At 41.0% G+C, this 27,988-nt stretch overlaps 1 protein-coding gene across 4 annotated transcripts in view; it reads left to right on the top strand.

Moving 5' to 3' along the window:
• NOX4 (NADPH oxidase 4) overlaps positions 1-27,988 on the top strand; it is a 107,268-nt gene that overhangs the window by 55,889 nt on the left and 23,391 nt on the right. For all 4 annotated transcript variants that reach the window (XM_061457925.1, XM_061457927.1, XM_061457926.1 and 1 more), the window contains one exon: positions 15,925-16,006. In XM_061457925.1, the coding sequence (XP_061313909.1) occupies positions 15,925-16,006 (82 nt within the window). The remainder of the gene's footprint in view (positions 1-15,924; positions 16,007-27,988) is intronic.

Genomic DNA, 27,988 nt, shown 5'->3' on the forward strand with positions numbered 1-27,988 from the left:
TTCCTTTATGTGTTATTTCTCTCCTTCATTCCATTTTTACCCCACTTTTTGCCAGCTGCTTGTCCTCACTCCAAACTCCAGGCTTCCTTGAAATAGCAACTCTTTGTTCCAAAATCTCTTTCTGTTCCAAGATACATTAAAATCAGTGCTGGGCTTGTCCACGCAAAGCAGATCCTACACCCCAGTTGTAGCAATAATTCCCTACAGCCCCTTGCAACTGAGCTTTGCATTCATGTGGCACACACACCTTTCTGTTGCTTCATCCAGTCCTTTGACTTTTGTATATGTGTTGTCTCTCTGATCCACCTAGCTGGTGAATTTGGGTTTCACCATAAGGAAATATAGCCAGTCTTGCAGCCACAGCTCTGCCCCAGTCCTCCCCTGGAGACCTGTCCCATTAAATCATAAATACTGATAATAAAAATGTGCCACCCACCAACTAAATAGTTGTCAACTGTAGAAATTGGATTTCTTTGGCAAAAAAAAAAAGGGCATGTGACTGCTGCAAAAGTGTTATTTCTTCCTTCAGATAAAGAAACCAAACCAAACATCAGAATCATGTCATGACAGTGGGCCAAGAGCAGGCTTCCACAGCTTGTCACAATAGATATTTTTTGTACCCGCTATAAACAGAATAGAAAAGTTTAGTTTAAAATGTTTATGGCTCCAGTTGTGGCTGCCCCATCCCTGGCAGTGCTCAAGGCCAGGTTGAATGGGGTTGGAGCAACCTGCTCTAGTGGAAGGTGTCCCTGCCCATAGCAGGGGGTTGGAGCTGGATGAGCTTTAAGTTCCCATCCTACCCAAACAATTCTGTGATATAATATGATATTCTATACAAACTTAAACTATGCATGAAACTATGTGCTAATCACAGCTCTGCACAGGACTATGAACCTTATGGTCCAATGCTTCAAAAGAGTGGTTACCCCTGTGCAGAACAGAGATGTGGGGGAAGTTCCTAATAGGAATGGAGTCAGACTGCCAGTTCAATCCAGTTTTAAATATAAAAGCATCATTTTGTGAGTGTCAGTCATTTAATTAATTGTAATGCAACCCAAGTAATTTCTATTTCTTAGGCCTTGGAAATTCCAAAGGTGTCGAGGCAGAAATGCCTTAAATACTCTATAAAATTTAAGACTCTGCAAGGTAAATTATTGCTGGTGCATTTGAATTTTGAGTGAAATTGGAAATGGCAGTTGCTACGTGCCAAATGTGGCATTTCTTAACGAGACAAATGACTCGGTTATCTCAGTATTAACCAAAGCACTGTGAGGACAAATTGTAGCAGGGAATTTATAGGCTGGAAATGACTTTCCAAACTGTGAATGGGATTGCAGCCTTGCCCATTGTGGTACGTGGGGTAGAGTGTGTTGTGATGGCAATAAATGGTGCTTTGGTGTGAAATGCAGCAGCTGATGGGGAGGGCGCAGCCTGTATTTGGTTTCACTCACATTATAACCCACATTTCTGCAGCTCAGGAGTGTTCTTGTTCTTCCTCTTTTTCTTTATTTAAAGCTCTTTTTGCTCAGAATGGGGATAAAGTGACAGAGCTCATTTCAAAAAGGAAATCATGATACTTCTTATTTATATAGTTTGTGACAGTTGTAGCAGATTAGATCACAGGGCGCTATAATGAAATAATATTCCATGAGAGGCAAGTTTTGCAGGGGGAGGTAATATCTTTTATTGGATCATCTGAAACAGCTGGAAAAAGCAGATTGCCTTTCAGGCATGCAATGCCTTCAGCAGGTTTAACAAAGAGGCAGCAAAGTCAAAACAAAGAGCAGGGAATGAAGTAACCCAGTTACTTGTTTAAGCAATATTTTCCTTCAGAAATATGAGCAATAAGATTGACGGGTAAAAATTAACAGAAGATATCCCCCCCCACCGTTTTGTTTCCTAAAGTTGATTTACCTTTTCCATAAGAAATATTGTTGATCCTCAGAAAAATTCATATGGTCAATAATACTGTCTGAAAGCCAAAAACATCACTTGAAAATGCTCTCCCCACTGTCTCTTAGGTTTTGTATGTCCCCAGCTTTCTTGATCTTCTCTTGGCTGGGCTCCCAGTTTAGGGTATACTGGCTGTAATATGAAATGGTCTCACTCTCTCCTAGAGAGAGAATGTACTTGCCTTGTGGCAGATACAGTCCAGCTGGCAGCTCTGACTTGAGAAAAGAGGTGAGAATGTAAGAAAGCTCCACTGTGACTTGCATGAATCACTGCATTTTATTTACATATAAATGTCCACACACATCCCTAAACTTTCAGCATGTGTTTTTTTTACATTTCAGTGTTTTTTTCTCTTAAATTCTCCATATCTAATCCACATTTTGAGAGTAAAATCTGAACAACGGTTTGCACAAAGTGTCACTGTGGTTTTAGTAATTCGAATGGACCTTGTATTCTATGTAGAAGCTGATAAAAAGTGGATGACTGCTTAGCTTTATGACTTACCTGGAACCAGAAGAGCTTAAGTTATGTTGAATTAAATGCTGTGATCATGAGTAAAAGGGAATGCTGCTCTGCTGGGAAGGTCTGTGCAACAAAATAGACGTATCTTGTGTGTTTATTTGCATTGGACAAAGTGGGGACTGGGTGCAGGGCAGCGTTTACTGAGGGCTGTTGATGTGTTTTTCAGTGTTGAAGGGGGATTTGGGGCTAGGCAGAGTTTCGGACGTTATTGCTATTTTGAGTTTTGCTGAAATGGCTGCTGTGATGATTTTCCTGTACTGTCAGTGGTAACTAGGACACCTACAGCCTCCGAGAAGCTTCCATGTCTTATGTGAAGTGAAAATAAATCAGTAGGCACTTTGTGCTCTTCATTGCGATAAACAGTTATAAGGACTATCTCTTCCCATAAATTTAACATATTCGCATATTCATTAAGCACACTGTAAATGCCATTTCCTCCAGGAAAATGCCACAGACACCCATGTGCATTTTCCAAGATGAAGCTGTGATGCTCTGCCAAGTGACTGGTGCCAGCCCGACGGCACAGGGCTTTCCCTCAGGGATTTCACTTACACTGTGTCAGCTGAGTGTCTCTTGAGCTTAATCGTGACTGGTTTGAAAAAGGCAAAATACATAATTAAAGCAAGACATTTTCATAAGTCCTGGTATTTGATGTTTGCAGGTTTTTAGCAGGTCGAGGGGATGATGCTAATTGTGTCCCATTATTAACAAGAATGGCAAATCACTTGCAGTGCAGTTTCCAAATAAAGCAGCATTTCATTGATCCAAAAATGCGTTTATAAATAGCTTTTCCTTAAAAGTCTCCCATACTTCTCCCCACAAATGTACCAGCACGTTGCCATTTCTGCACGAAGAGGTGTTTATCGCTTTTGTGCCCTTTTGTATTGCTGAATTTGTGATGGTACACGGATGCGTTGGTATATACCAGTTCATGACTGGTATCTAAGAGAATCAACAGGTAGATATCTAATGATAGCTTACAGATACAGAAATGGACAAAATCACTTTTTCAGAAGTGATTTCCTTACAATGATGTGAGAAACCTGATGGACAGGGGTAGAGCAGTTGATGTCATCTACCTGGACTTGTGCAAAGCATTTGACACTGTCCCACATGACATCCTTGTCTCTAAATTGGAGAGACATCAATTTGATGGGTGGACCACTCGGTGGATAAAGAACTGGCTGGATGGCCGCACACAAAGAGTTGTGGTCAATGGCTCAATGTCTGGCTGGAGACCAGTAACGAGTGGTGTCCCTCAGGGATGGGTGTTGGGACCGGTCTTGTTCAACATGTTTGTCGCTGACATGGACAGTGGGATTGAGTGAGCCCTCAGCAAGTTTGCCGATGACACCAAGCTGTGTGGTTCGGTTGACAAGCTGGAGGGAAGGAATGCCATCCAGAGGGACCTCGACACACTTGTGAGGTGGGCTGATGCCAACCTCATGAGGTTTAACCATGCCAAGTGCAAGGTCCTACAGCTGGGTCAGAGCAATCCCAGGCACAGCTACAGGTTGGGCAGAGAAGAGATTCAGAGCAGCCGTGCAGAGAAGGACTTGGGGGTGTTGGTTGATGAGAAAATGAACATGAGCCGGCTTCAGTGTGCGCTTGCAGCCCAGAAAGCAACCGTATCCTGGGCTGCATCAAAAGGAGCGTGACCAGCAGGTCGAAGGAGGTGATCCTGCCCCTCTACTCTGCTCTTGTGAGACCTCACCTGGAGTATTGTGTGCAGTTCTGGTGTCCTCAACATAAAAAGGACATGGAACTGTTGGAACAAGTCCAGAGGAGGCCACGAGGATGGTCAGGGGACTGGAGCACCTCCTGTATGAAGACAGGCTGAGGAAGTTGGGGCTGTTCAGCCTGGAGAAGAGAAGGCTGCGTGGAGACCTCATAGCAGCTTTCCAGTATCTGAAGGGGGCCTATAGGGATGCTGGAGAGGGACTCTTCATTAGGGGCTGTAGTGACAGGACAAGGGGTAACGGGTTAAAACTTAAACAGGGGAAGTTTAGATTGGATATAAGGAGGAAATTCTTTCCTGTTAGGGTGGTGAGGCACTGGAATAGGTTGCCCAGGGAGGTTGTGAATGCTCCATCCCTGGCAGTGTTCAAGACCAGGTTGGACGAGGCCTTGGGTGATATGATTTAGCGTAAGGTGTCCCTGCCCATGGCGGGGGTGTTGGAACTGGATGATCTTAAGGTCCTTTCCAACCCTCACGATTCTATGATTCTATGATTCTAAACTGTGTGATCTAGATCACGTTAAACCACTGGTTCTTTGTTCTAGAAAATATTTATCAATGTAGTGTTATTACGTAGTAACATAGAAGAGCTTTTTCTCCCCATTCGAGGCTGGGGATACTTCTGTTGACTTAAGTGGCAACAGACCTTCTGTCGCGTAAAAAGATGTCTATTTGGTATTTCATTATATTCATAACATGATAGTTGAAAGATGGAGATGATCCTGTAGAAAACCCTGCAGCATATTTTAAGGAGTCTACATAACAGCTAGTGCTAAAGTAGCAAATATATGTATTTTTAAGAAATTAATTATTAACAGTAAATGAAAACTACCCAAATTAAGTTACATGTAGCAGTTTATATTCAGGGAATGGGATGGCTTAAGTTCTCAGGAATGACTTGTCTAATTCAGATGTAAGAAGAAATAAGAAAATTGCTTACATCGGGGTGAAATTAAGCCAAACTTTTGATATATTTCCTGATACACTTGTGTGCATTGTATTTTATCACCTATCCAAAAAAGGAAGAAAAAACCCCAGTATGTAGTGGCTCATTTCATTTGCCAGTCATTCAAATGATTTCCTGCTAAGGTTTTGATATTGCCCTTTAAGAGATGTTATAAGAAATGGAGCCTCAGATGTGATTAGATCTTTGGAAAAAAATGTGCATTTCTTCCCAGTGGATCATCCCCAGTTGACTAGAAATTTATATAGAAAATAGGATCCAGCTGGGCTCTGATCTCTTTATCCTGTGTTATGTTTCAGCGCAACTAGTGCTAGGAGTGCTGTTAGAGAAGAACTTGTACGTGTTATCTGAAAGACATAGGCAGCTGAAAACACAGGGGAAATGATTCTTGTATATAAATGGAACCCCTTAATACTCTATTTCTTTTATTTCTTCTTTGGAGCCTTGTTACTGTTGTTTCTAGCATTTTAGCTTAGCTAAGTGGCTGGCTGGACAGCTGTTTTGTCTGAGCACTGTCTCTTAAGTGTTTAGGGTATTTCAGCTTTCCCTCCGTCCCTCAGCGCAGACCCTGAGAGCAACTTAGTGTCTTCAGCGTAGGTATCCATACAGCTTAGCTGGCAGGAAGTAAAAGTTAGACTTAGTGACCTTACAAACATCAATTAAGCCTTGGTGGTTAACTGCACCATTCAGGCTGCAGTTGGGGGGGAAGAGGGCTGGGCAGACTCAACACTACCTTCTATAACAAAGCAGGAGTAAGGGTTCATTAACAAGGAGACTATCATTTTCTTCTACAAACTCTTTTTTCTTTAGCATTTTCCCTTCCCTTCCCTGCCCAACTAGGAGAAGTGAGCATCTAACTTGACTATCATGGATGAAGACTATGGTAGGGCAGTGTCTTGACTGCATGTCTATCAGCAGTGGGTACAACTGCCTCCCAACCTGCTGTGTCCCTCCTCTCAAACAGACATGGGTTTGCAGTTTTACCCAAAGGTGGCAATCAATGGAAAAGCAGCACAAAATATTGATATTAGTATTTTTTTCCTATAAACAGACATGTTGATTATATCAGTGAATTTTAGGGTGACTTTTAGGAAAGGAGTTGGCACAAACAACTGGGGTGTGCTTAGCAATGCTGTGTCTATAGAGGCATCCCTTGCTAGGGCAAAATCTGATGGTGCTTCACTCCTGTTCTGTTGTACTGAAGTAGGAGTGCTTGTGCAACACTGCCTTGGTGTATGTTTTGGTTGTGCATCATTCAACTCAGTAACAGTGGCTGAAGATAAAACATAATTTATCAGCCTTAAATCATCCCGGATGTTGCACAGAGAAAGATTCATTAGGTTTTGAATACAAGTCTCATGGATTGTAATTGTTCCCTCCAAAACATTTTGTCCTATCTACTTTTAACCTGGGAGGGAGTAAAGCAGATGGAGCCAGGCTCTTCTCAGTGGTGTCCAGTAACAGAACAAGAAGCAATGGGGCACAAATTGAAATATAGGAAATTAATTTTAAATGTAAGGAAAAATCTTTTCTGCCATGAGGGTGGTCATGCACAGGAACAGGTTGCTCAGAGAGGTTTTGTAGTCTCCATCCTCAGAGATACTGAAAACCCAGCTGGACACGGCCCTGAGCAAACTGCTCTTGCTGGGCGATTAGCACCTTCAGTGTAGGTACCCTGCTCAGAGCTGGAGCATAGGACCGAGGGATCCCTTCTACCCTCAACTCTTCTGTGATTCTGTGACTTTTTTTGGGGAGTAATTTACTTGCATATTTGAATGTAATAATGAATACATCTATGTTAGTAAGAGGGTGAAATGATCCCATGCTTACAGTGTAAACTGAGACAAAATATGAATAGACAAACGCCCAAGACTGAGTTCCCAGTGACTTACGGTGGTTTTATTACGATACAAAATTTTAGCCTTGGATGGGATTAATTCCATTTTTTTGTGACCGTTATTTAAGTATGTGTAATACAAAGTTCTTGTAGCTTGTTCAAGTGTATAAAATATATTATGCTTTCAAATCTATTTATAGGCCTGGCTAAAAATACCCGTGCATGTATGCATGTGGGTATGTAGTGGTGGTTGATATATTTGGTGACAAACTAATACACATGTCTGGAGATGAAGTGACCATGACAGCCCAAGAATAACACTTTGCAGTGGTGATAATTATTTCCATGAAGACATCAGCTCAGTGCTCAGCAGCAATAAAGATGAAATTTATTAGGAGAAGAGTAGAGAATAAAGCAGAGGAGATCCCTATGCAGCTGGGTAATTCCATGGTGCTCCCAGGACTTGAGTCTTGCATGCACGTCTGGTCCTCATCTCTCAGACAGAATACTGGACAAGGTTGAGGAAGGAATGACAAAGGTGATCACAAGTATGGTAGGCTTCCAGGCACAGGACAGCTGAGTATGCAGGGTCTCTTTAGCCTGGAAAAGAAGTAATTTAGGGAAATATAGCAGTGGCCTACAAAATCATGCATAGCACTGTAAGAGGGGGTGGGTAAGGCTTGACTGTTTGCCATTTCTGGCAGTATCAGAACTTTAAGCCATCAAATACAGTAAGGAAGACATTATTTACGAACAAACATAAGGTGATGAATGTTCATGTAGTAGGTGAGAGAAACATGGAGCTCCTTCTCAGATGATGTGGGATAGATAAGGATGTTTACATAGGGGACTGGGCAAGTACTTGAAAGAGAAGTCAAGGTATTTCTTCATAAGCAGACCACCTTAGGATCAGGAGATAGAAATGGTTGGAGGATGGAAAAACAACAGCAGGAGGGTCTTGCCTTGTGCTGATTCTTCCAAAGGTTTTTGCACATAAAGCAATATCTTAGGGTAGGGGGGCCCTGGATGTGAATCAGTACAGCCTGACAAATGATGCTTTTGCCCAGCTTTTTAGCAGCATATACCCTCTGGAGCTTTGCAGTGTGGATAGTATAGCATTAATTTCACAGCTGGATGGTAGCTCCATTTCAGTGTTAAAATGCCGTGGAGTTTTTGAAAGGTTGGGCTTTCTCTAGTTTCTGTATCACAAGTTACAGGGAGAGACCCAGTTGAATCTGCCATGACATAATTTGAGTCTTCTTTTTTTCAGTGAATGTAAGGACATTTTAGATCAAGTGTAACAACTTTACCTTAAAGCCAGGAAGGGATATACTGATCCCTCATCATCTCCTCTGGCATGTTCTGAAAGAGGGAAGTGCACCACTAGTGAAAAAAATGGTAGCTGAGCCTTCCTGCTTTGGCTCATGGGGAGCTCAAAAAACAAAGTACAGCCTTTGATGACTAAAGGGAGCAATTGTAGAACTCAGTGCTGAAAAAATCTGCATAAATAACGTTGGCTTCAGAGTGTGTATTTATAAAGGTAATTTTTAAAGTTGCAGTACGTTTTTGTGGGCTTTACTGTTGCACTTCGTTAAGTGTTGAGCTGTGGAATGAGCTCTGCTGTCATGACAGAAATAGCATTAACTACAGTAAGAACGTCTGAGAAGAAACAGCTTCTTGATTAAGACATTGGTTTTGAACTTCAGTGGTCAAGCTGATCTCCAGCTCTGCCAGGGAGTTGCTGTGAAACCTACAGAAAGATTTCTAGCTTAGTATTGAGCATCAAGGCTGCCTCATTTTGGTGTAGTGTCTGCTTCCCTTCATTGGCTGTCCAAGGAACCCGAGTATGGCAGCGTAGGCAACGGGCAGCCTGGGTCACTTGCTGCTGTCTTGTCAAAGTTAGACTTATAAACTGCCGTCTTCCTGTGGTCCTCAGCACCTCTTTTCCCTGTTTTGAAGCAAAGAAAGTGACGCCTTTTATTTCCCATCATTAATTTTCCAGCCTTTTAAGGTTCCTTGGACAAGAATTGCCTTTTACTTTGATTCTTCATTGGCATACATATGGGTACACACAAATAAATCATGCAGTATGTGTGATTATAATGTAAATGAGGCAGGTCTAGTTAGAAATAAATCTGTCTGAGCTAATTTTGACATAGTAGGTGGGACATTTTAGAGATAAGAAAGCACCTTGAGTTCCAGCAGGGAAAGGATGTGCTCATGCCAGAATCAGGGAGGGAGAAGGATAACCATCTGGTAAGCACACAGCTAGAGAAAGAGAAGGAGCTGACCACTTTTTGGAAGCAAATGCAGGTTAAGATAGAAAGCAGAGTGTACAGAGACTTTCTTCAAAGAAAAGAGGACTGTTCTGCAGGTTTAGAGTGACTGGACGATTCACTGCTGACCTGTGTAATGATTACTTGATTTCATATTTTCTTCTCTGCTTAAATAAACTAGAATCCTGCAAAAGAAAATGTTGAACAGAAGGGTGATTGCTGTTTATTCACCCAGGTTAGAGAATGAAAATACCGGTTCCCTTTCTGTTAAATCTTTTCTATTTCCCTTAAATAAATATAGATACCAAGTTTTAAATATAATTTGCAGCTTTCTGTTTTTTTACTAGCGTGCAATTATTATTTGTTTTCAGTAGCTCTGTGAATGGTGACTCTCATTAGTGACTGAGCAAGGTGGAAGGAAATGGTAGTGATAAGACAGGAGGATTAAACTCCATAAGGCTTAATGGACTGGGAATCATGGAAATTTAAGCCTCTCAAAAAGCCTGTCTCCGCGTATCAGCAAAATACGTAATCATTTTGGAAGCTTTAACTCATCAACATTACATCATTGTTTTCTTTCCTCCCCTTTTAATTAGATGGGGGAGAGAACTGACACTTCCTTAAATTCAGAAACTTTGGTCATTTATAAGCCACAAGTCAAACTAAAATACTGGACATTTCAGTTTTATGCCATCTTGTTGCTCATCAGTTTTATAGCCCTTAACTGGCCCAGACTTCCTCTTAAATGCCTTTTCCTTTTACAAGGCACCAAGGAGCAACATTTCTGAATTTAGAGAGGCTTGCAAGTGTCCATGTGGTAGAAGATGGAGCTGAGATTTGTGTCTCAGTTAATGTAGAAGTGCTACAGATAGTCACAGAAACTTGACTGCAAAATACCCAAATTCATGAGAGTGTCACTGTGGATAGACAGTTTGTTTCTGGAGCATAGTGTTCTGCACTTTGTTGAGGCTGTTCTGTTCCCCCTTTCTCTGGTTGCTTTCTAATCACATTTCTGTTTATTCTTAAGAATTTTGATTTAAAAAATAATCCATAAAAATAATATAATAAATCCTTATCCCATAAAAAGCAATTACCATCAGTTTTACAGTGTCCTTAATTGAGTTGATTGCATGCAATTCAACTTGGTTTTATTAGGGGCTCAGAGTGATCTGAGCCTGCTGTGTGAAAAGGTGGTTGGGATAACCAAATGTATAATATCTCAAACTGCAGTTATATACTGCTATGGCCTCATAGGTACAGACCCATTGGACATGGAAAGAGCAGGAATTTGATTTCTAAGACCCCTGGAATTCACTGGAGTGAGTTTGCTGTTGTTTCCTGTAAAACATTTTGTAACAAGAAGGAGAAAGCAAAGAAGAACTGTGCTTCCTTACTTTTAAAGTCAAACCTAACAGAAATGCATTTTGTGACTCGTGGTATCATCTTTGAAGTGCTAAGCAGTAAGAACTTCAGGGATGTCACAGCTTCAAAAAGCAAGTTCTCCCTGCCATAGTGTTTCCATCTACAGAAATATTAACATGTTTTAATTCATAGGGACCTTCTATACAAATTGTTTTGAGAGCCCCAGGTATGAAAATATTATCATAAAATTTTCCTTTGTCTCTCTACTGCTGTAATAGTTTGTCCTGGAAAAAAGGAAACTTGAATTGTGTAACCAGTTTGAATGGCCTTCAGACTGTACATGCAGGAATGGCTCACATTTTTTCTGGCGTTCCTGTTTATTCACCATACTGAGCACAGCCCCATTCTGCTTGAGAACAATGACATGCATCTAACTATTTCAAAGAGAAAATCTCCCTTGAAGCGCTTCATTCTGTCCTTGCAAATTGCTAGCTGGATTTTCATAACAGGTATTATAAAGATGTTAGTGGGAGTTTATGTAGAGATTCCAGTGGCTGAGTTGTGAATATGTTGAGCTGGGAGCAGGAGGGCAGAGGAAAAGGTAGAAATGAGGGGAGGAGAATTAGATATGAGACAGGGAAGAGAGGTATATGCAAAAGGACAGATTAAATTTATAAAGCTTTCAATGGCAAACTTTTCTCCCTTATAGTCTGCAACCTTCCTGATTTAGGAGGCCAGGGCATAAGATTGCATTATTACATCCAGCCCCTAGTCATCACAGGTAACTCTGCTGCACATTTACCTAAACAGGCGTGACCCCAGTGGGACTGCCTCACTTTAACTGAGGACTTATCATTAATCAAGGATTTTGAAGGAACTGTACACCCAAAATGAAAGCCAGGGGGAAGTGGAGACATTTCAGCATGTTGAAAAGATAAGTTTGAACATACGATATGACTGTGTAGCCGTTCCTGATGTCTCTGAGGGCTTTGTCCTGTGGGTGGGCTTTTGGGAAGGTTGGTGAGATGATATCTGCAGTGTCAATTCAGCAGTGACAAAACAATCGATGGCATAATAATGATATCAGAATAGTGATTATCTAGTACAGACTTAAACTAATGCAAATTCCATGGATAGAATGAAGGGAAGAAGTTACTGGTAGATTTTCAGAAGTAAGCCTTTTAAAACTTGGTTAAATAAATGCTATGCGTGTTTTGTTAAAAAAGCAGACCGACACGTAGACAAAAGCATCACATTTTAGGTACTAAACCATAAGGAGTGATGGAAAAGACTCAATTTTGGGAGATGTCTAAGATAATCCAGGTCCTGAATGGTACTGTTTATCAACTGTTTGGTTTGGTGCTATTCATCAACTAGTGAGTGCAAATGAAAATAATGTAAAAATGCTCTAATTGTGAGTTTCATCAGTTCTCAGATCTTTCATCTATTGTTGAAGCATGGATTAGAAGAAAATCTTAGTTTTTTGAAACACACCCCCCCCCCCCTTCCCCCGGAGGTATCATTGTGATTTTTTCTTGCTTCACTTGTCAAGAATCAGGCTTCTGGCATTCACTTTTGTAAGAGCACCAAAAGTACCTCTGTTCTGTCTGTAGCTGCCAAAGCTCTCGTCACCCTCCTCATTACCTTGCTGGATAGTCCTTAAAGGCAGCAGTGTCATGTGCACCAGTGTGACTTCTGTACTGTACAAATGTAAGGGTAATATGAGAATATTATAGACCTGAAGGGTTAAGCATGTACATAATGGTCCTATGGGACAAATCAATCCTAAAGGCTTCTGTTCAGGATGTACAGGCTGTGGAGGCTACACATGCTCCAGGAAGTTGTAGGTTGTGTTTGAGATGAGTTGGAACACTACCATATAGTGTAAGTGCTGCCATGGTGTCCTGGTCTTGGCTGTGATAGAGTTAATTTTCTTCTTGGTAGCTGGTACAGTGCGGTGTTTTGGATTTAGTATGGGAATAATGTTGATAACACACTGATGTTTTTAGTTGTTGCTGAGCAGTGCTTACACTAAATCAAGGACTTGTCAGCTTCTCATGCCCTGCCAGTGAGTAGCCTGGGGGCACAAGGAGTTTAGATGGGACACAGCTGGGACAGCTGACTCTAAGCCAAGGGATGTTCCATACCATGGGGCATCATGCTCAGTAAAAGCTGGCCGAGGGCCACAGATTGGGAATTGACTGGGCATCGGACTGTAAGAGGTGAACAACTGCATTGTGCATCACTTGTTTTATATAATCTAATCTTATTATTATTATTACCACTGTTACTACTTTCTCCCTTCTCTGTCCTAATAAACTATCTCTATCTCAACCCAGGAGCTTTTGCACTTCTACCCTTCTAATCCTCTTTCCCATCCTGCTGTGAAGTAGGGGCAGTGAGCGAGCCCTGTGGTGCTTAGTTGCTGGCTGGGGTTAAACCACGACACATGGAAAAATGAGTAAAGTCGTATGGTGAAAAGAAAATACATCTGCCTGGGAAATTTGCCATAGCGTGGGGAAAAAATCAAAGTTGACTTTAACTGAAACAAGATCCAGTAGGGAAGCTGTTCAGGCCAATTTCAGATGCTGTAACTTGGCTGCTTTCACTCCAGTACTGGCCAGCCCTGTCACGTTACTATGCAAAATATTTTCAAGATTGTGGCTTGTTGAATTGGGTCCTGGAGTGCAGCCAGGTGGTCTGGATCAATGGGAAAGGGCAGCAGCACAAGAAAAAGAGTCATGGAATATGGGGATAGGGATGGAATATGGCCCTTTGCCTGGGTGCCATCCATCTTGGGCAGAGCAATGGAGTGGGAATATCTGCTCCTTCACTAAGATGCGTTTTGTCTCTCCTAGAGAGTCACAGGCTGTTTGCAAGGTCTGCCAAACCAGCCTCACTTACTTTATGTGTAATGGGGTGTTGTACACTGTTGAACTAAGAGGAGCATATCTCCCCAGGATTTGCATTGCTCTTGCCCCTGGTTATAAGCCCTCAAAAATAAATAAATCAGCACCCCGAAGACAAATCCTTCATCATGGTGATTTGCACCATGTTCTGGAGGTCCAAACCCTCCAGTGCTGTCATTCAGTGTTTGCCATTGAAAATGTCTCACTCCTCCACCAGGAACACTCAGAGGCTGTTCATACAAATCCTTTTTATAAAGGGTTCCTAGAAATGTGCCAGTAGCTTAAGTTGCATTGGGAGATTCCTGAGGCTCGGGTGGAATTTGATGTTGTTGTTCTGAAACATACACAGTTGGTCATTTTGCACCAGTGAAAGCTTCCTGAAGCCTTGTAGTTCTTGTCCAGTGTCTTTTGAAGATCACAGCGTATCATTAAGGATACAGGGCATGCCTACATACAGCGTATTGCCACGTACCAGGGGACTGAGGAAAAAAGCAAATCCCTGCATCTTCCTAAGAATCCAACAGGAGGTCAAGAAGTAGCTGTAATGGCAAGCTCTATGCAAGGCAATGAGCAGGGTGTTCCCTGAAAGATGCTCCTTGAGTTTCACTTCCATCTTTGTTGTTGGCCACATCCAATCACTGTCCTAGTTAGGTACAGGGAAAGCTAAGTTTCACTTTGAAGATGCAGTAAGAAATTTGGAGGTACAAGTGTTCATTTTGCTCAAAATTAATTTGAAGAGGTGCAGAAATAAAGGAACAAACTAAGTACCAGCCCTTGTTTCTTCACTGGCACATCCTGGTACCTCTCTGAGATGTTTGCAATACATCTCAGTCAGCTGATGAAAGACTAGATTAGACCATCTGAGACTATTGACCTTTAAAACTGAGCCCTTAACAAGAGTTTTTCTTCTGAATTTCACATGCTTTCGTCAAAGTATTATTGTGGGTTTTGTTGCTTTATTTTTTTCATTTTAGAGGTTACATGAATTGTATCCAAATTAATGGAGTTCGGTTATGATGACATAACAGTAAATAAAATTGAATGTTAAGAAAGCCATCATATACTATCCTGAAAGAAGAAAAAAAGCTGCTATGATTCTGTTTTTTAGATGGGAGATTCAGATTTTTTTCTCTACTGATTTTCTATCCCTTGATATCATTATCTGTAAACCCAGTGTTAGAAGGTAGTTTGAGTTACATAGGGATATAAGGGGAGGGAGGACTGCATTTATCCTCAGGTTCAGTTCCAAGAATGAAGAACTTGCATGGAAGAGATAGTTGATTTGGAGAACCCCACAGCACAGCTACTACAAACAACACAGGCCACAGGCTGTCATTTAGGAAATGATGGATAAAACCTGTTTCTGAAGACTTTAAGCCACTGTTATAAGGTACTGCAGGAAAAGTAGAGGATGCAAATGTGGGAAGGGCATCACCAGTGCCTTGGGTTTCTGTGCCACTGAAGGACTGGTTAAATAAAAGTTGCAAGTGATGGAAGGAAAGAAGGAAACAAAGCACGTCCTGTGGTATAGAGAGCTATGGGGTGTGCTGAAGGGATTTGACCTGGGTGGGAAATACCTTTCTATTTCTAAATCAAGTAAGTTTTGAGGAGGTTCCCATCTTCCAGCAACTGAGAAATTGATACTGATAGAAGCTCCTGCAGATCCTGCTTGTGTATTGTATCTAACCCCTTCTAAGAGAAAGGCATCAGAGCAAGGCAGCTACACCAACCACAGCTACCCCTTCACTTGGTGGTTGGTGAAGCCAAGTTACAAAAACCTTACCTACTGCATAGGGTACTATGTTTCAGGTCTTTAAATACATAATAGTGAACCAAAGCCAATCCAGTCTCTCAGCCATCCTTGAAAATACCAATTAATCAGTTACCCAAGGACTCATACTGCAGTTTAATTGAGATTATTTTATATATGTTTCTTTAGACTATTGTGACCCTTGAGTGGCTGGTCCATTGGTAGCTTGGTAGCTCCTCCTTTCTGTTCAGACTAAGCTCTTCAAGGCAGGGATTCTATGGCTGTTTGCATATGATATCCGGAAGACCTGTATGCAGGTGTCAGAAATTTGTAAGCATTACTGGAATTCAATATTGGATAAAAAAGACATTTAAAAATATTACTAAAAAGGTTTACAGGAAATAATGATTTCTAGTCTTAGCAGTTTTGTGTGAATATATAGATTTTATTTCCTATAGCGTTGTCCTCTGGTAAATATTGCTGGAGAAGAGAATTCACTGATGTTGCTGCTTGCTTACTTGTGGCCTGTGCTTAGAATGCAGAGTCACAGTCTGGGTTTGTTGTTTTGTTTTTTTTTTTTCTCTTTTCCTCTTTTTTTTCTTTGTCCTGACAGAAAGATTTCGGGATTTACTGCTCCTACATTCCAATCAAGATAAAGAGATTCTGCCCATCTTTCAGCAGAGGCGCTATCCCAAGTAAGTAAGATTGTCTTCTTGGGAGAAATACATTCTTTATCTATTTGTGGCAGGGGAGACTGAAGCATTTATAGCACTGTACATGCTTTTGGTGTGAAGTCCTACGGCAGAGCTGTCAGGGAGCAGCCACACTTGCACTGAGCTTTGCAGTCTTTCAGCGGTGTCAGGGAGAAGCAGACGTGCTTTGCAAGTGTGCCCAGCTGTCAGCAGGGAGGTGGTGGCAGAGTGCAGACGTTAAGTTGCCTGCATCAGTGTCTGGTGGAGCTTTGTTTCACTTGGCACTGTGTTGACATAGGCAGATGTTTTGTCAGGCTAATCCCCGCACTTGTCTTGTGGGATTCCATCATTTAGGGTGACAGATTCCCATGGGTTTTAAAAGGCTCCCCTCTGGAACATTTTTTTTCCTGCCCTTCTTAGGTTTATAGATACAGGCAAACCAAAAGAGAAATGTTGTCTGTTTAGGAGGTCTTGCATGTATAGAGTATCCTGGACAAAACCTCTTATTCTCTCAAGTGACATAGCTGAATGAAACAATGAATGCTCCTTGTTATATTGGTTAAAAGAAACAGTCACTTTCAGCTAAGTCCTGAGAAGAGGCAGTGAAGGGGGGAGAAGGTGAAGATGACAAAGAGCTGGTCCTCAAATTAACCGTGACCAGAGTGAGCGATGAAAGAAGGATAGTGCAGGATGGACAAAGGGAGGAGAAGGAAGAATGAAAGTCTGGCGCTAATCCAGCAATGATAATGGAAATAAGCAAAGTTATTTATTTTAGTGATTATTTCCTGAAATACATAAGAAGCCAGTGGAGCTAAGTGTTAAATACAGCTCTTAAAATCTGATCATATGAATTTTCTGGAGAGCAGGTAACAAATAGAGGGGCTGAGTGCTGAAAACCGGTCACCTCCTCACTGTGAATTCTTGAAAGGAAAAGCAGTCAAGGGCGAAATCCTGATTCTTAAAATGGTGAAATTATTCATTGACAATATTTCAAAGGGGAGATAGGATTTTCCTGGATAAATCTCCCTGAAATTATTGTTTGCATTATCTATTGCCACTGTTTTACTGGAATACTATGAACGTATGATATATGAAACTCTGGGGGACACCTAGGTGGATGGACTGGTCTACTTGTTTCACTAGTACTTCTGTTAAATATTATTTTTCTCCTCACCCTTCAGAGCACTGGAACAGTTATATTTCCATGGCAGCAGAACACTTTGCTTGGCTTAGATGTTTTCATTTATGGTATAGATGCTGTCAAACTGGTCTGAGAAACTAGTTTATTATCCTTCCTCAAAGAACAGACTTATTTCTATATAAATAATTTCTGAGGTGTCTGACTTTCCATTTCTTTATATTCAGTTTATTACTAGCATTCTTGGCAAGTACAGCCTACTAGCAGTATTACACATTGTCAGATCCATGAGTGAGCGAGTGCCTATTGCCCTCTGTTCAATGGATACTTCAGGCCTTTGAAGACCATACAAAAACAGCTTATATTGTGAAGCTCTACTATTAGAAGTTACAGTGGCCTTGCATCCCAAAATGGTACATGTTTTCAGACATATTACTTGGTGTGATTGACTGATTCCTCTAATACACAGAATCAGCCAAACTTTGGCACCTGAGTTTGGCACCTAACTGAAAGAGAAGTTTGCATATCTTCTAAAAGCAATAGATTTCTGCTCATAGCATCACTGATTGGTGCAAATTTGCTTGCATGTTACAGAAATTTATCATGTGTTATAGTTTACTTAGAAGCCGGTTGAAGACTATTGACGTGTCCTAGGTTCCCTAGGGGTTGTCTTTCAAGTGAAATGTTTGTGTTCAGCAAGGCAGAAAACCTGTTCATCTTCATAATATGTTTTGTCTTATTCCCATGTCAGTGTTTGTCCCTTCCGTATGCTCATTTTCATTGAAAGGTCACTTAACAGAAACGAAGGTAGTGAAGAGACTGATCTTATAAATCAGTGTCCCTTCATTGACTTCATCTGAGCAATGGCTGGATGTACTACATGAGGACCTGAGAAGTAAGACCATTTTAATGAGACATTGTCGTGGGGCACAAGGTGGAACTTGCAATGCTTAAGGAAATCCTAAGAATATGGAAGGTAAAAAATAGTTTTAGTAATGACTTAGCTGAATAGCATGACTAAGCAAGGCTTAGTAAGTAGAAAAGACAGAAGTTTGCACATATTAAAGAGACATGTCCAAAGGAAGGAGATTGGATAGGAAGATGTTCTGCATTTCTCAGGATATTCAGAGTCATAGTAATAAATATTAAAGGCTAAATGAGCAAACTGTAATCCATCGATTTTTGAAAGAAATAGAAACTTTGATGTTCTGGCCTGTTCTTGTACATTTATTATATTACAACCTGAACTCTTTCCCAGGGAACAGAAGGATAATACTGAGGAAGTGATTTCTCAGAGATGATGTCTGAGCACTGGAATGGCTGGAAGAAGTTTTCTAGAATATGCATACATGTTGCTCTGGATTTGCTGGGGTAAATGTGTCAAAGAAACGTGCTTTTTACTCCTGGTTTATGAAGGCAGAAATACAGGGTCTTTTATGTGTTTGCCTGGGTTTATTCTGCTGGTCTTGGCTTAGCCAAGGAGCAAATACCTACTCTGGCACATGGAGGAGATTATATAGAGCTGATTTTACAAAGACTGTTTGTAAAGCCACATGGCACATCACCTTGAATTCTTTAACTTAGTACTGTGTGTCCACAAATAGCACGGCATCATGAGCGTCATCTTTCATTATGGCCTGTGGACTGAGATGCAGTCCTATGCACATTGGTACAGCATCCATCCATCCAGCCCAACCTGCAGTATACATCCTCTAACTTTTCTTTACAAGGCTGCAGATGGAGCTTGCTTTTTCTTACACTTCACTCACATCACAACATAACTGTGTCATGGAACACTTATAGTTATTGGGGAAGAAATACAGAATTATGTTCTCCTGTAAATACCTATAGTAGTTTCATCATGAAACATATTACACTGCACATAGTTACAGGTTACTGAACTAGCAAGACCAGTCTAATCCAGGCAAGTCTTTTCAATACCTCAAGTGACTGTCAGAGGATGAAATGCATGGTTCAGAAACCAGACATCACTAGACTCCCACATCCACCTCATTAGGAAACCCACCCATCCACAGAGAGAAATGCTGTGAGGAGAAAAATCTGTCTGCTAGCTGACATAAAGCCATCACCATGTCCATGAGGATTCGCATTCCTGAAACTAAGAATAAACCTGCAGCTGTGGGCCGCCAGATGGGTTGGGGCACATAGCTGCTTCCAAGTGTACCCGTGTGGGAAGAGCCTCTGCATGTGAACCAAATCACAGACAGACTTGCAACTTGTCCCTTTGCTCCCTCTGTCCGTGAGCGTGCTGAAGTCACCAAGGTGAGTTACCCCAACACGACCAGACCCGTCAACAAACTAAACTTGTTGCAGTGAATCTTATCCCAGCTCATTACTTTGACAGTGATCATTGTAGCTCCTATATCTCATAAAAAACACTTCACTCTTAGCGCATTTCTGCAGGAGCTTTTCTCATGCTGGTGTTAAGCTCGTGCTTTCCTAGGTTGCCCACTTCACTGATGACATTCCTGATGGATATGATATTTATCATATCCATCGTATATATGATATTTTATCACATGGATTCACTCATAAAGCGCAATAACTCCTGAAGTGCTGACACAGGCTACAGAGGATTGCTCCTGAAGAAGACACTACCATAGTCATTAATAGGGCTTGAGGGTCCAGCACGTGACAGGGTGGTTGGTCTTAGCAGCAGGGGCACAGGTTGCTCCATCCCACCAAGTCTTGGTCTTTTCCTGCTGACTCCACTCCACTCCTGACTTCCTGTGCTGTGTGCACAAAGGAAGGATGTACAATTGCCTTGTAACACCAGAGAAGTGTCTTTGGGGCCTGATAATGTCAAAAACTAAAATTAAAATTAAAAAAAAAATATATAAAAAAGAAAAAAGGAAATAACGGAAGTGATAAGAGAAGTGAGAAATTAGGTTGGTGGGTGAAAAAGGCAGGAGGGAGGCTGACACTGCACAAAACATCACTTGAGAGGGATGTGCCAGAAATGCTGCTGGCGTTACAGCTTTTTAGCAAATTTCTCTGTATACAAGTGACTTGACAGTTCAGCTGTACTTTCTATTTTTGAGATATTAATGAAATCCTCAAATACACATGTGGGTTTCTGAAAGGGATTATTTGCTTCTTTTTTTTCCCCCTTCAGAAATATTTTCAGTCTTCCTTCTTATCTTCTGTGGGTTTGGTGGAAAAGTTCTTGGATGATTCACAGATTTTAAGAACAGAAGGAGCTGTTATGTTCCGGCTAATTTGAGTCCCTTCTTAACATAAGCCGTAGAGCATTACCAATAATCCCTGCAGCAAGCTTCTGGTTCCAGCGGAGCATGAATTTAGAAAGACATCCAGTCTTTAAATTGAGATGTTAAAAACTGGAATATTCACAAGCCTTTAGATCAGCTTGTTCCACTTGTCGATTACTTCACATATGTATGACATTAATTTCTTTAACTTCAGTTTCCAGTCTCTGCCATCTCACTGTGCCATTTGCTGCTAGACAAGAAAGTCCTGTACCATCTGAAATGACATATCCGTGCAAGAGTCTGGAGGTGATTTAAAAACTTACCCTTCTGTTAGACAAATAAATAAAACTTTTTTGCAGGGTAAAGTTTACTTAAAAAGTGTTTCTCAAATCATTTGGGTTTTTTTTTTAAAACCTTTCCAAAGTTTTATTTTCATTTTTACTTTTATTTTTATTTCTATTTTTATTTTTACTTTTTTATTTTTTAAGCATGGGCAGGAATTAGAATAGTGTTTTTGTTACTGTTCCCATAATGGACATATAGAGAAAAAACAGCACTTCTTTCTTGTCAAATAGAAAGACAATGTAAATTGAGTACTTTAGTATTTTTTAAATGGAGTGATAAGGTGTTGAACTTGGGAGAAAAAGAGATGAACTTAGAACCTGGCAGGTATAATGAAATAACAGAGCATTCCAAATACATTTCCTTTCCCCCACTCATAAACTTACAAACCTTTCTCTTTCATATATTCTTAGTAAATTAAGGTAGACTTCTGTATGCACAAAAATACTGGTCATTTCCATGTCACAAAAGAAGAAAAAACACAGGATCTTGATTTTTATATATATATGTATCTTCAAATACAAATTTTTGAAGGTCATCTTTGAAAAGCTGTTGGAAGTTTCAGTTCAAACAAGGCCAAATGGTGTTACTCAATTCTCATCATGGAGTAGTCTAGACAAATAGGCAGCAGAAAGTTAGTGCCCTAAACCATTGTGCCATCTGGTTCCCAATTGCTACTCATTTTAATGGTAATGGATCTGTAAGGGACCTGTGCCAACCTACTACAGCTTGAGATCCGAGCCAAGAAACTGGTAATGTTTCATAAATAATACCCCAGGAATAAAACTTTTATCTTATTTGTAACTGTCTTGAGAACATATTTCTTTTTGGAGGAAAATAATTTGTGTCTAACTAGAGAAAGTAGTGAGTTATGGCTTCTGGAAGTGATGGTGCTCAGACAGTGCCTTCCCCCTGAAATTCAGATTTAAACATACACGAGAGCAGCTAGCAGGATCGTGGCCTAGAAACCCAGTTCAGTTTGCATTAGAAACAAAGGCAACATCTTCTTTGGTGTCCAACAAGGGGAAAAATCATGACCTATGTTTTCGTCACTCAGTCTTCGTTGTAAAGGCAAAGCAATCTTTAATCTTAAGAGGTGAACTTTCACAGAGTGAATTTTCTATAAAAGGCTTTCTGTGAAGTGTTTTACAAATGATGTTCTCTTACAGGGGAGAAAACATGGCATGGGACTCTGATGTGAGTTACCAGTGTCACCCAGGAGGAACTCTCCTGCGGACGACACCAGAAGTAGAAATCAGGTCTTCCATAGTCCTTTCAGTTTCATGCAATTGGCTCTCTCATCTAAAATAACATCTATCCTGTTTTCTACTGCAAAAACACGTGGCCTGCCCATATTGCTGAAATCAGATGGGAAAGTGCCAAATGAAGGAGTCTTTCAGAAGTGCCCACACAAGCACTTTAAATGCTTTGTGTAGCATTGTACATTAAGCATGAAAATTACTGGTTTTGAAGCTCTCCAGGATTAATTTCAAAATACAGGCTACAAGCTAACCATCTCACCAGCAGCACTGAGCCCTCACATTTGTTTTTTAATGGGACTTACAGTGAGTATAGAATGGTTTGGGTTGGAAGGGACCTTAAGATCATCCAGTTCCAACCACCTGCCATGGGCAGGGACACCTTCCAGTAGACCACATTGCTCAAGGCTTTGTCCAACCTGGCCTTGAACACTGCCCAGGGATAGAGCATTCACAGCTTCTTTGGGGAGTCTGTTCCAGTGCCTCACCACCCTCACAGGGAAGAATTTCTTCCTTCTATGTAATCTGAATCTCCCCTATTTAAGTTTTAACCTATTACCTCTTGTCCTATCGCTACAGTCGCTGTAAAGAGTCCCTCTTCAGCAAACTTGTAGGCCCCTTTCAGATACTGGAAGGCTGCTATGAGGTCTCCATGCAGCCTTCTCTTCTCCAGGCTGAGCAGCCCCAACTTTTTCAGCCTATCTTCATACGGGAGGTGCTCCAGCCTTGTGGTAATATGGGGTTATCTTTCTGAGTTTCCAGACCGTTGCAGGTTTGAGCTCCAGGACAAGAAGACCTCCTGTCATTTTCTTGTTATGTGGGACTATTACCAAATGTTAAGAACAACAGTGGCAATGGGGTAAAGGCTGGTAGCTGTTTATAAAAAAACAGCAATCATGTCATAGGAGTAATCATGGCACTAATGTATTTGATCTAGATTTTGGTGAAACCGTAATGGAAATGGAAAGAAAGAGGACATAATTCATATTGTGCACTACGTGTTTGGGCTAAGATCCTGCAGAGACTCGTGGACACATCCACATAATATCAAACAAGACCAAGTCATTATCATGAACTATTTAGGACTACACATTAAACTCAAATGTGAACACCAATTCCTTGAGAGGGGGGCCATATTCGTTTAGTGTATCTGTGCCCCAGTAACTTCTAGTACAAAATAAAGACAGACTGTTCTGTTTTCAAAAGCCCCAATTCAAGTCTTGACATCACAGAGTGAACCAGTCCACTTAAAATCAAGGGGAATTTTGTCGCTAACATCAACAAATCTCAGACCTGGAATCTAAGAAACTTTGAAGGAAGTACAAATCTTTCATATGTAGAGAAATGTGGGGGAAAACCCATATCCTCTGAGAGATCTGTGCAGAAACAAGCAAAATCGAAGCTTCATGTGCATAGATACTCTCTTTTAAGTACCAAGCAATCTAGAATGCAAGTTTAACTTAGGTCTGTTTATCATAGCATAGTTGTGGCTCATTAGCAGTCATGAACTGTTTTATGCAAAACATTGCAAAGCTCCCAGTTGAGAAGGGGAAAGGGTTGACTGAAAATAAAAGGCGCCTAAAACTTTAAGAATATTTGGGAGATGAAATCATTGCTTTCTTCAAAGTGAGTGGTGAAAGACAAAACATTACAGCTGTTCCTCATTCTTTTTGGGAGCATGGGCGTGATTCTTGGTAAAGCCTGTTGACTTAATTGGTATATACCTGCCTGCTGCTGAGCAGCATTGTGAGACTTTGGGGAATTATCTGCTACCAGATGTCTTGAAGGATGTTTTTTTACGCAGCTCAAACAAGTTATAGTAGTTTGATGCAGAAATTATTAGTGAAGCTCTTTGATTCATTGTGCAAGCGTTACGTTGACCCCATCTGCCCTTACCTCCAGCTTTATCACAGTCTTTTATAAATATTGCTTTTATTAGTTTAAAAATTAATTTTACAATTACCATAGTTACAGAAATTCAAGCACCAGATTCTTAAAAAAAAAGTGCTAAAAAGTTGTGGTTGTTGACAGTAGTGACTTCCTCCTCGACTCTATGGGTAAAAGGGAACAGCATCTTTCATTCACTCCCATACACCTACCTGCGCATTTTTGGCCCCATGCTTTCAGTGAGGGACTCAGGAGGCTGTTTTCTTTTGTAGAGCCTGTTAAAGGAGGCGGCATCTTCTGTTGGTGTTCTGTTAGTCTTACTGCAAAGGGAGAAAAGAACTATTTTGGCTATATTAAAGGGAAAGTGGACAATATTGTGCCCCTAAAGATATGAAAGAAACTGGAGGGAAAAAGGATTTGCCTACCATGTTATCCTTCATATTTCATATAAGACATATACAAAACCTGCATTTCCTGGTCTATAAGGAGGGCAGAAATTGAGCAACACTCATTGCTGTTCTGGCCCTTCCCCGGCAGGGTTTGAAGAAGCAAGTAAGCTGTTCTTTAAGCATCTCAGCAGTACCACAAGTCACTCTTCATGTTCTTTAATACTGCTGCTTCCGCTGCAGTAGCAGAGCAAGTGTATGCTTGCAAGAGCACAAGCTTTGAAGCTGAAAGAGACAGTTATGATATTCTAGTTTTGCATAAAATGAGCAAGGATAGCTTGTTCTTATCAAGACATGAGCCTAGATTTCAGTTTTAGCAACTGGAGTCTTCAGTTCTGAGTGCTCTTTAGTATATGTGAGGGAGAAGCTTCACATTTCTTTTTCATGTAACACATTGGATTTTAAGCTCTTGTTGATAAATAGGGGCAGCAAGAGGCCCACAGTGATCTAATAGGTGTCTACTATCTCTTCTGAGAAATGGGTAGGAGATCGGGGCTGTGGGATGCCAACTGAACCACTCAGAACTGAGCATCCATCCCCAAGTAAGCATGTATGTCAACCCCATTTCATGGAGGAACATGTCTCAACAACTGGTCTAGAACTTTACTCTGAAGTCTTAAAAACTGGAAGCAGTAGAAAATCCATCTCATCCTACAGTATGTTATGCCAGATGTTAATGATCCTCAATCATAGGGACTGATGCTGGGAGGTTGTGCCCTGTAGGCCAAGCCTAGCCCCAACGAAAGTTCTTCTACAGCCACATCAAGTGGTTTGTAAGAATCACAAGTACTTTTGAACATCCAGACAGCTAGCAGCTGGAAAACATTGTTAGCAGCTGCAGAATAGCAACGGCCCATGGTATTAGCTGCCAAATCCTTTCTGCGTGTTGCCTAATCAGCTAGCTGAGGCTGTTCATGAGCTGAATTGGAGACTAAAGTAGATAAGCCCTAACACAAAAGCTGTTTGAATGGAAGATATGGACTGAATTGTTGGATGGTGAAGATAAATTGGGTGATATTCAGAGTTCCTGGTGGTTGCTTTTTAATAGAAGAATTTTTTTGGCCTACAGATTAGTCAGAAAATTACCGGTCTGAGCATCTGCACCTAAAGTGAGGCATTACATGTGTTGAGTAACTAGCAATGCTTTTCTTTGCTATCATGAACGTAGTGACAATTTTCTTTGCCCAAAGCAATGAGAGAAGCTGTGTTACAGGCACCAGCCAGAAAGAAAAGACACTAAAATAATTTGCTTTAGAGGTTTATAGCATTCATGTAACACTTTGCTTTATGACTTAATTATCTGTTGCTGTCAAGGTATCTTTGTAGTACAAGATTTAAATTAAGTTTGTGTATGGTTGGAACTCATTTAGAACCAAACTCTGCAATGAACTTCCCTCATTCCTCTGGGAGCTTGTGTAAGGCAAAATAGCTGAGACTTCAGGTCAGTCTTCCTACCCCAAATCCACTTGACCAGTACAGTGACTTGATTCTACAACCTATACAGTTGGCAGTGTGTTCTCTGTATTCTGTCTGGTTCCAAACAGTACTCAAAAGTGTCTAACGAAAGCCTGATCACTTCTGAGGAATGAGATCTGGCTTTCCTCTATGTGGTGCCTTGTGATGTTACGTAAAGAAATTACAGCTTTGTATTTCCCTTCTCTGTATACCATGTCTTTAAGGCTTAAAATAGGTTTTTTGCTAGATTGTTGTTGGTGATCTCTAATACTGCAATGTTTAAGGTATAATTACTTCCTCTTTTAGACAAATCACCAACACATTGAATTTCTTTATTGTATTGATTTCCTTCTTCTAAACAAATACTGAAGGCCTTAAAATAGCTTAAATTATCCTCTTTACATGGATAGCTGAAGCAGGCATTTATTTCTAGTATTTTCTCCAAAGCAAAGGTATTTGCATCCCCTCTCAAAAGAGTTGAAAGCTGTTTGTAGCCATACTTTTTATTTCTGCCATACTTTTTATGTTGTTAGGGAAAATTGAGCAATGGAAGTGGTCAGTGACGATTTATCCATCACATGGTGCTGTTGTTACCAGGGCAAGCGCAAAGCAGAACTAGTTGCAGAACTGGGCCACACATTTTGTTATGCTTCATCCCCAGATATGTTTTCCATATGAATGAGGCAAATCATGTAGCTGTAACATTATCTTGTGAAGGAGTCATAGACATCATGTTCTGGGCATTTGGGCACTGTGAAGATGAAACCCTGTGATCTTTATAATATACAAGTGTATCTCCTGCCACTGCAGTTTTCAAGGGAAGCAGTTCTAGGGTTTCAGATGATCACTCCATCACTTTGAAGTGTGTTGCAGAGATCCCACTCACTTTGTTGAAATCTAGGAAACTGGCACTTCGTTCAAGCTGGTGTAAGATAAAATCTGGTAGAGTTATGAAACTAACTCGGGCTTTCCATATTTTTTTAGTATAAGCTGCAAGAAAGACTAGAAAGTACCAAAATCCATGAGTTAGGGCGATACAGTAGGCAATTCAGTGGTTGTGTCAGTGTTTCTGAGTGAGAAGGGGAAGAGCTGCTGTTGTGAAGTATGGCAGCTGATCTAAGGAGTGTAAAAGTCACTGGTTACATGTTTCAGCTGTGTCCAAGTGAAATGCTATGCTGCTTTCCATCCAGAAAGAGCAAAGTCTGTGTGAAGGGCAATCATTACATGCCAGCCTCTCTGTCGGCACTGTTTTGTTTCAATGAGGTGGCATGAAGTTTTGCTTCATCTGTCAGCCCTAACATAGGTGAAACTTACTGGTGAACTGAAGAAGAAAAGACTCTTTAAGAAAAGTTTGGTTTCTGAACAGCTTAGAAGGCAGCAAGGATGCTGAATATTGGGTGGTCTGAGCAGGAGGGTGAAGGGAAGGGGGCAAGGAGAACAGAAAGGAAGAAACATTAGATGTAGCTTTCTGTTTTGTGCACAGTCCACACATTACAGGGAGAAAGATACCTTAATTCAAAAGAACAGTTTTACCTGTAGGATCAGCAGAGGATCTTGTTCAGCTGCGCAGGGCTCTGATCGTAGGAAGAGCCCCAGGGCTCTTCTGTGGCAGGCAAGTGATACTGCTATTGATGAGCAACTTGAGCTGCGTCTTGTGTAGGGAATGGGGGGTTAGGAATTTCTTGCTAATTTGTTTGCAGATTGCTGTGTCCCCAGGAGAAAACAGGCTGTGAGTTTGGAGTCTCCAAGGCTTCTTTCACCCATGGTGCCATTAGCATGCACTCGAGCATCTAATTCCAAGCAATAAGTGCAGCAGAAGGGATGTCTCCTGGGGCTCAGCCCCTGCTTCCCTCTTTTAGGTCAGCACGTGCAGCACTTCTGAGATAAGGAACTTTCCTAGCTCTCACTGTGCCATCTGCAGCAGCGCTTTGCTTTTTGAGTGCCTTTTTGCGTATGTGTCTATATGCATTTTGCCTTCATGTTATTAGATGGAAGTTAATGGCTGTGTAGTGGTTGATGGTTAACTTCTTGTTTTCTTGGTGCAAATTTGCACTACAATTAAGGAATCCACTGTAAGGGATTGCAAACAGCAGTTGCTGAAATTTGAGCTTGCTCTCTCAAGTAATTTGATAGCAAAATAAAGCAGGTTGGCTGCAAGCAACAATAAAGAGCATCACTGGAGCTTAAGAAATCCATTTATCTCTGGATTGGCTATGCCAGCTGTACAT

Source organism: Pezoporus flaviventris, unplaced genomic scaffold (genome assembly GCF_033815535.1).
Source record: "Pezoporus flaviventris isolate CSIRO_AGI_PZ_B2104156 unplaced genomic scaffold, CSIRO_AGI_Pfla_v1 ptg000025l, whole genome shotgun sequence".
NCBI classification, from domain to species: Eukaryota; Metazoa; Chordata; class Aves; order Psittaciformes; family Psittacidae; genus Pezoporus; species Pezoporus flaviventris.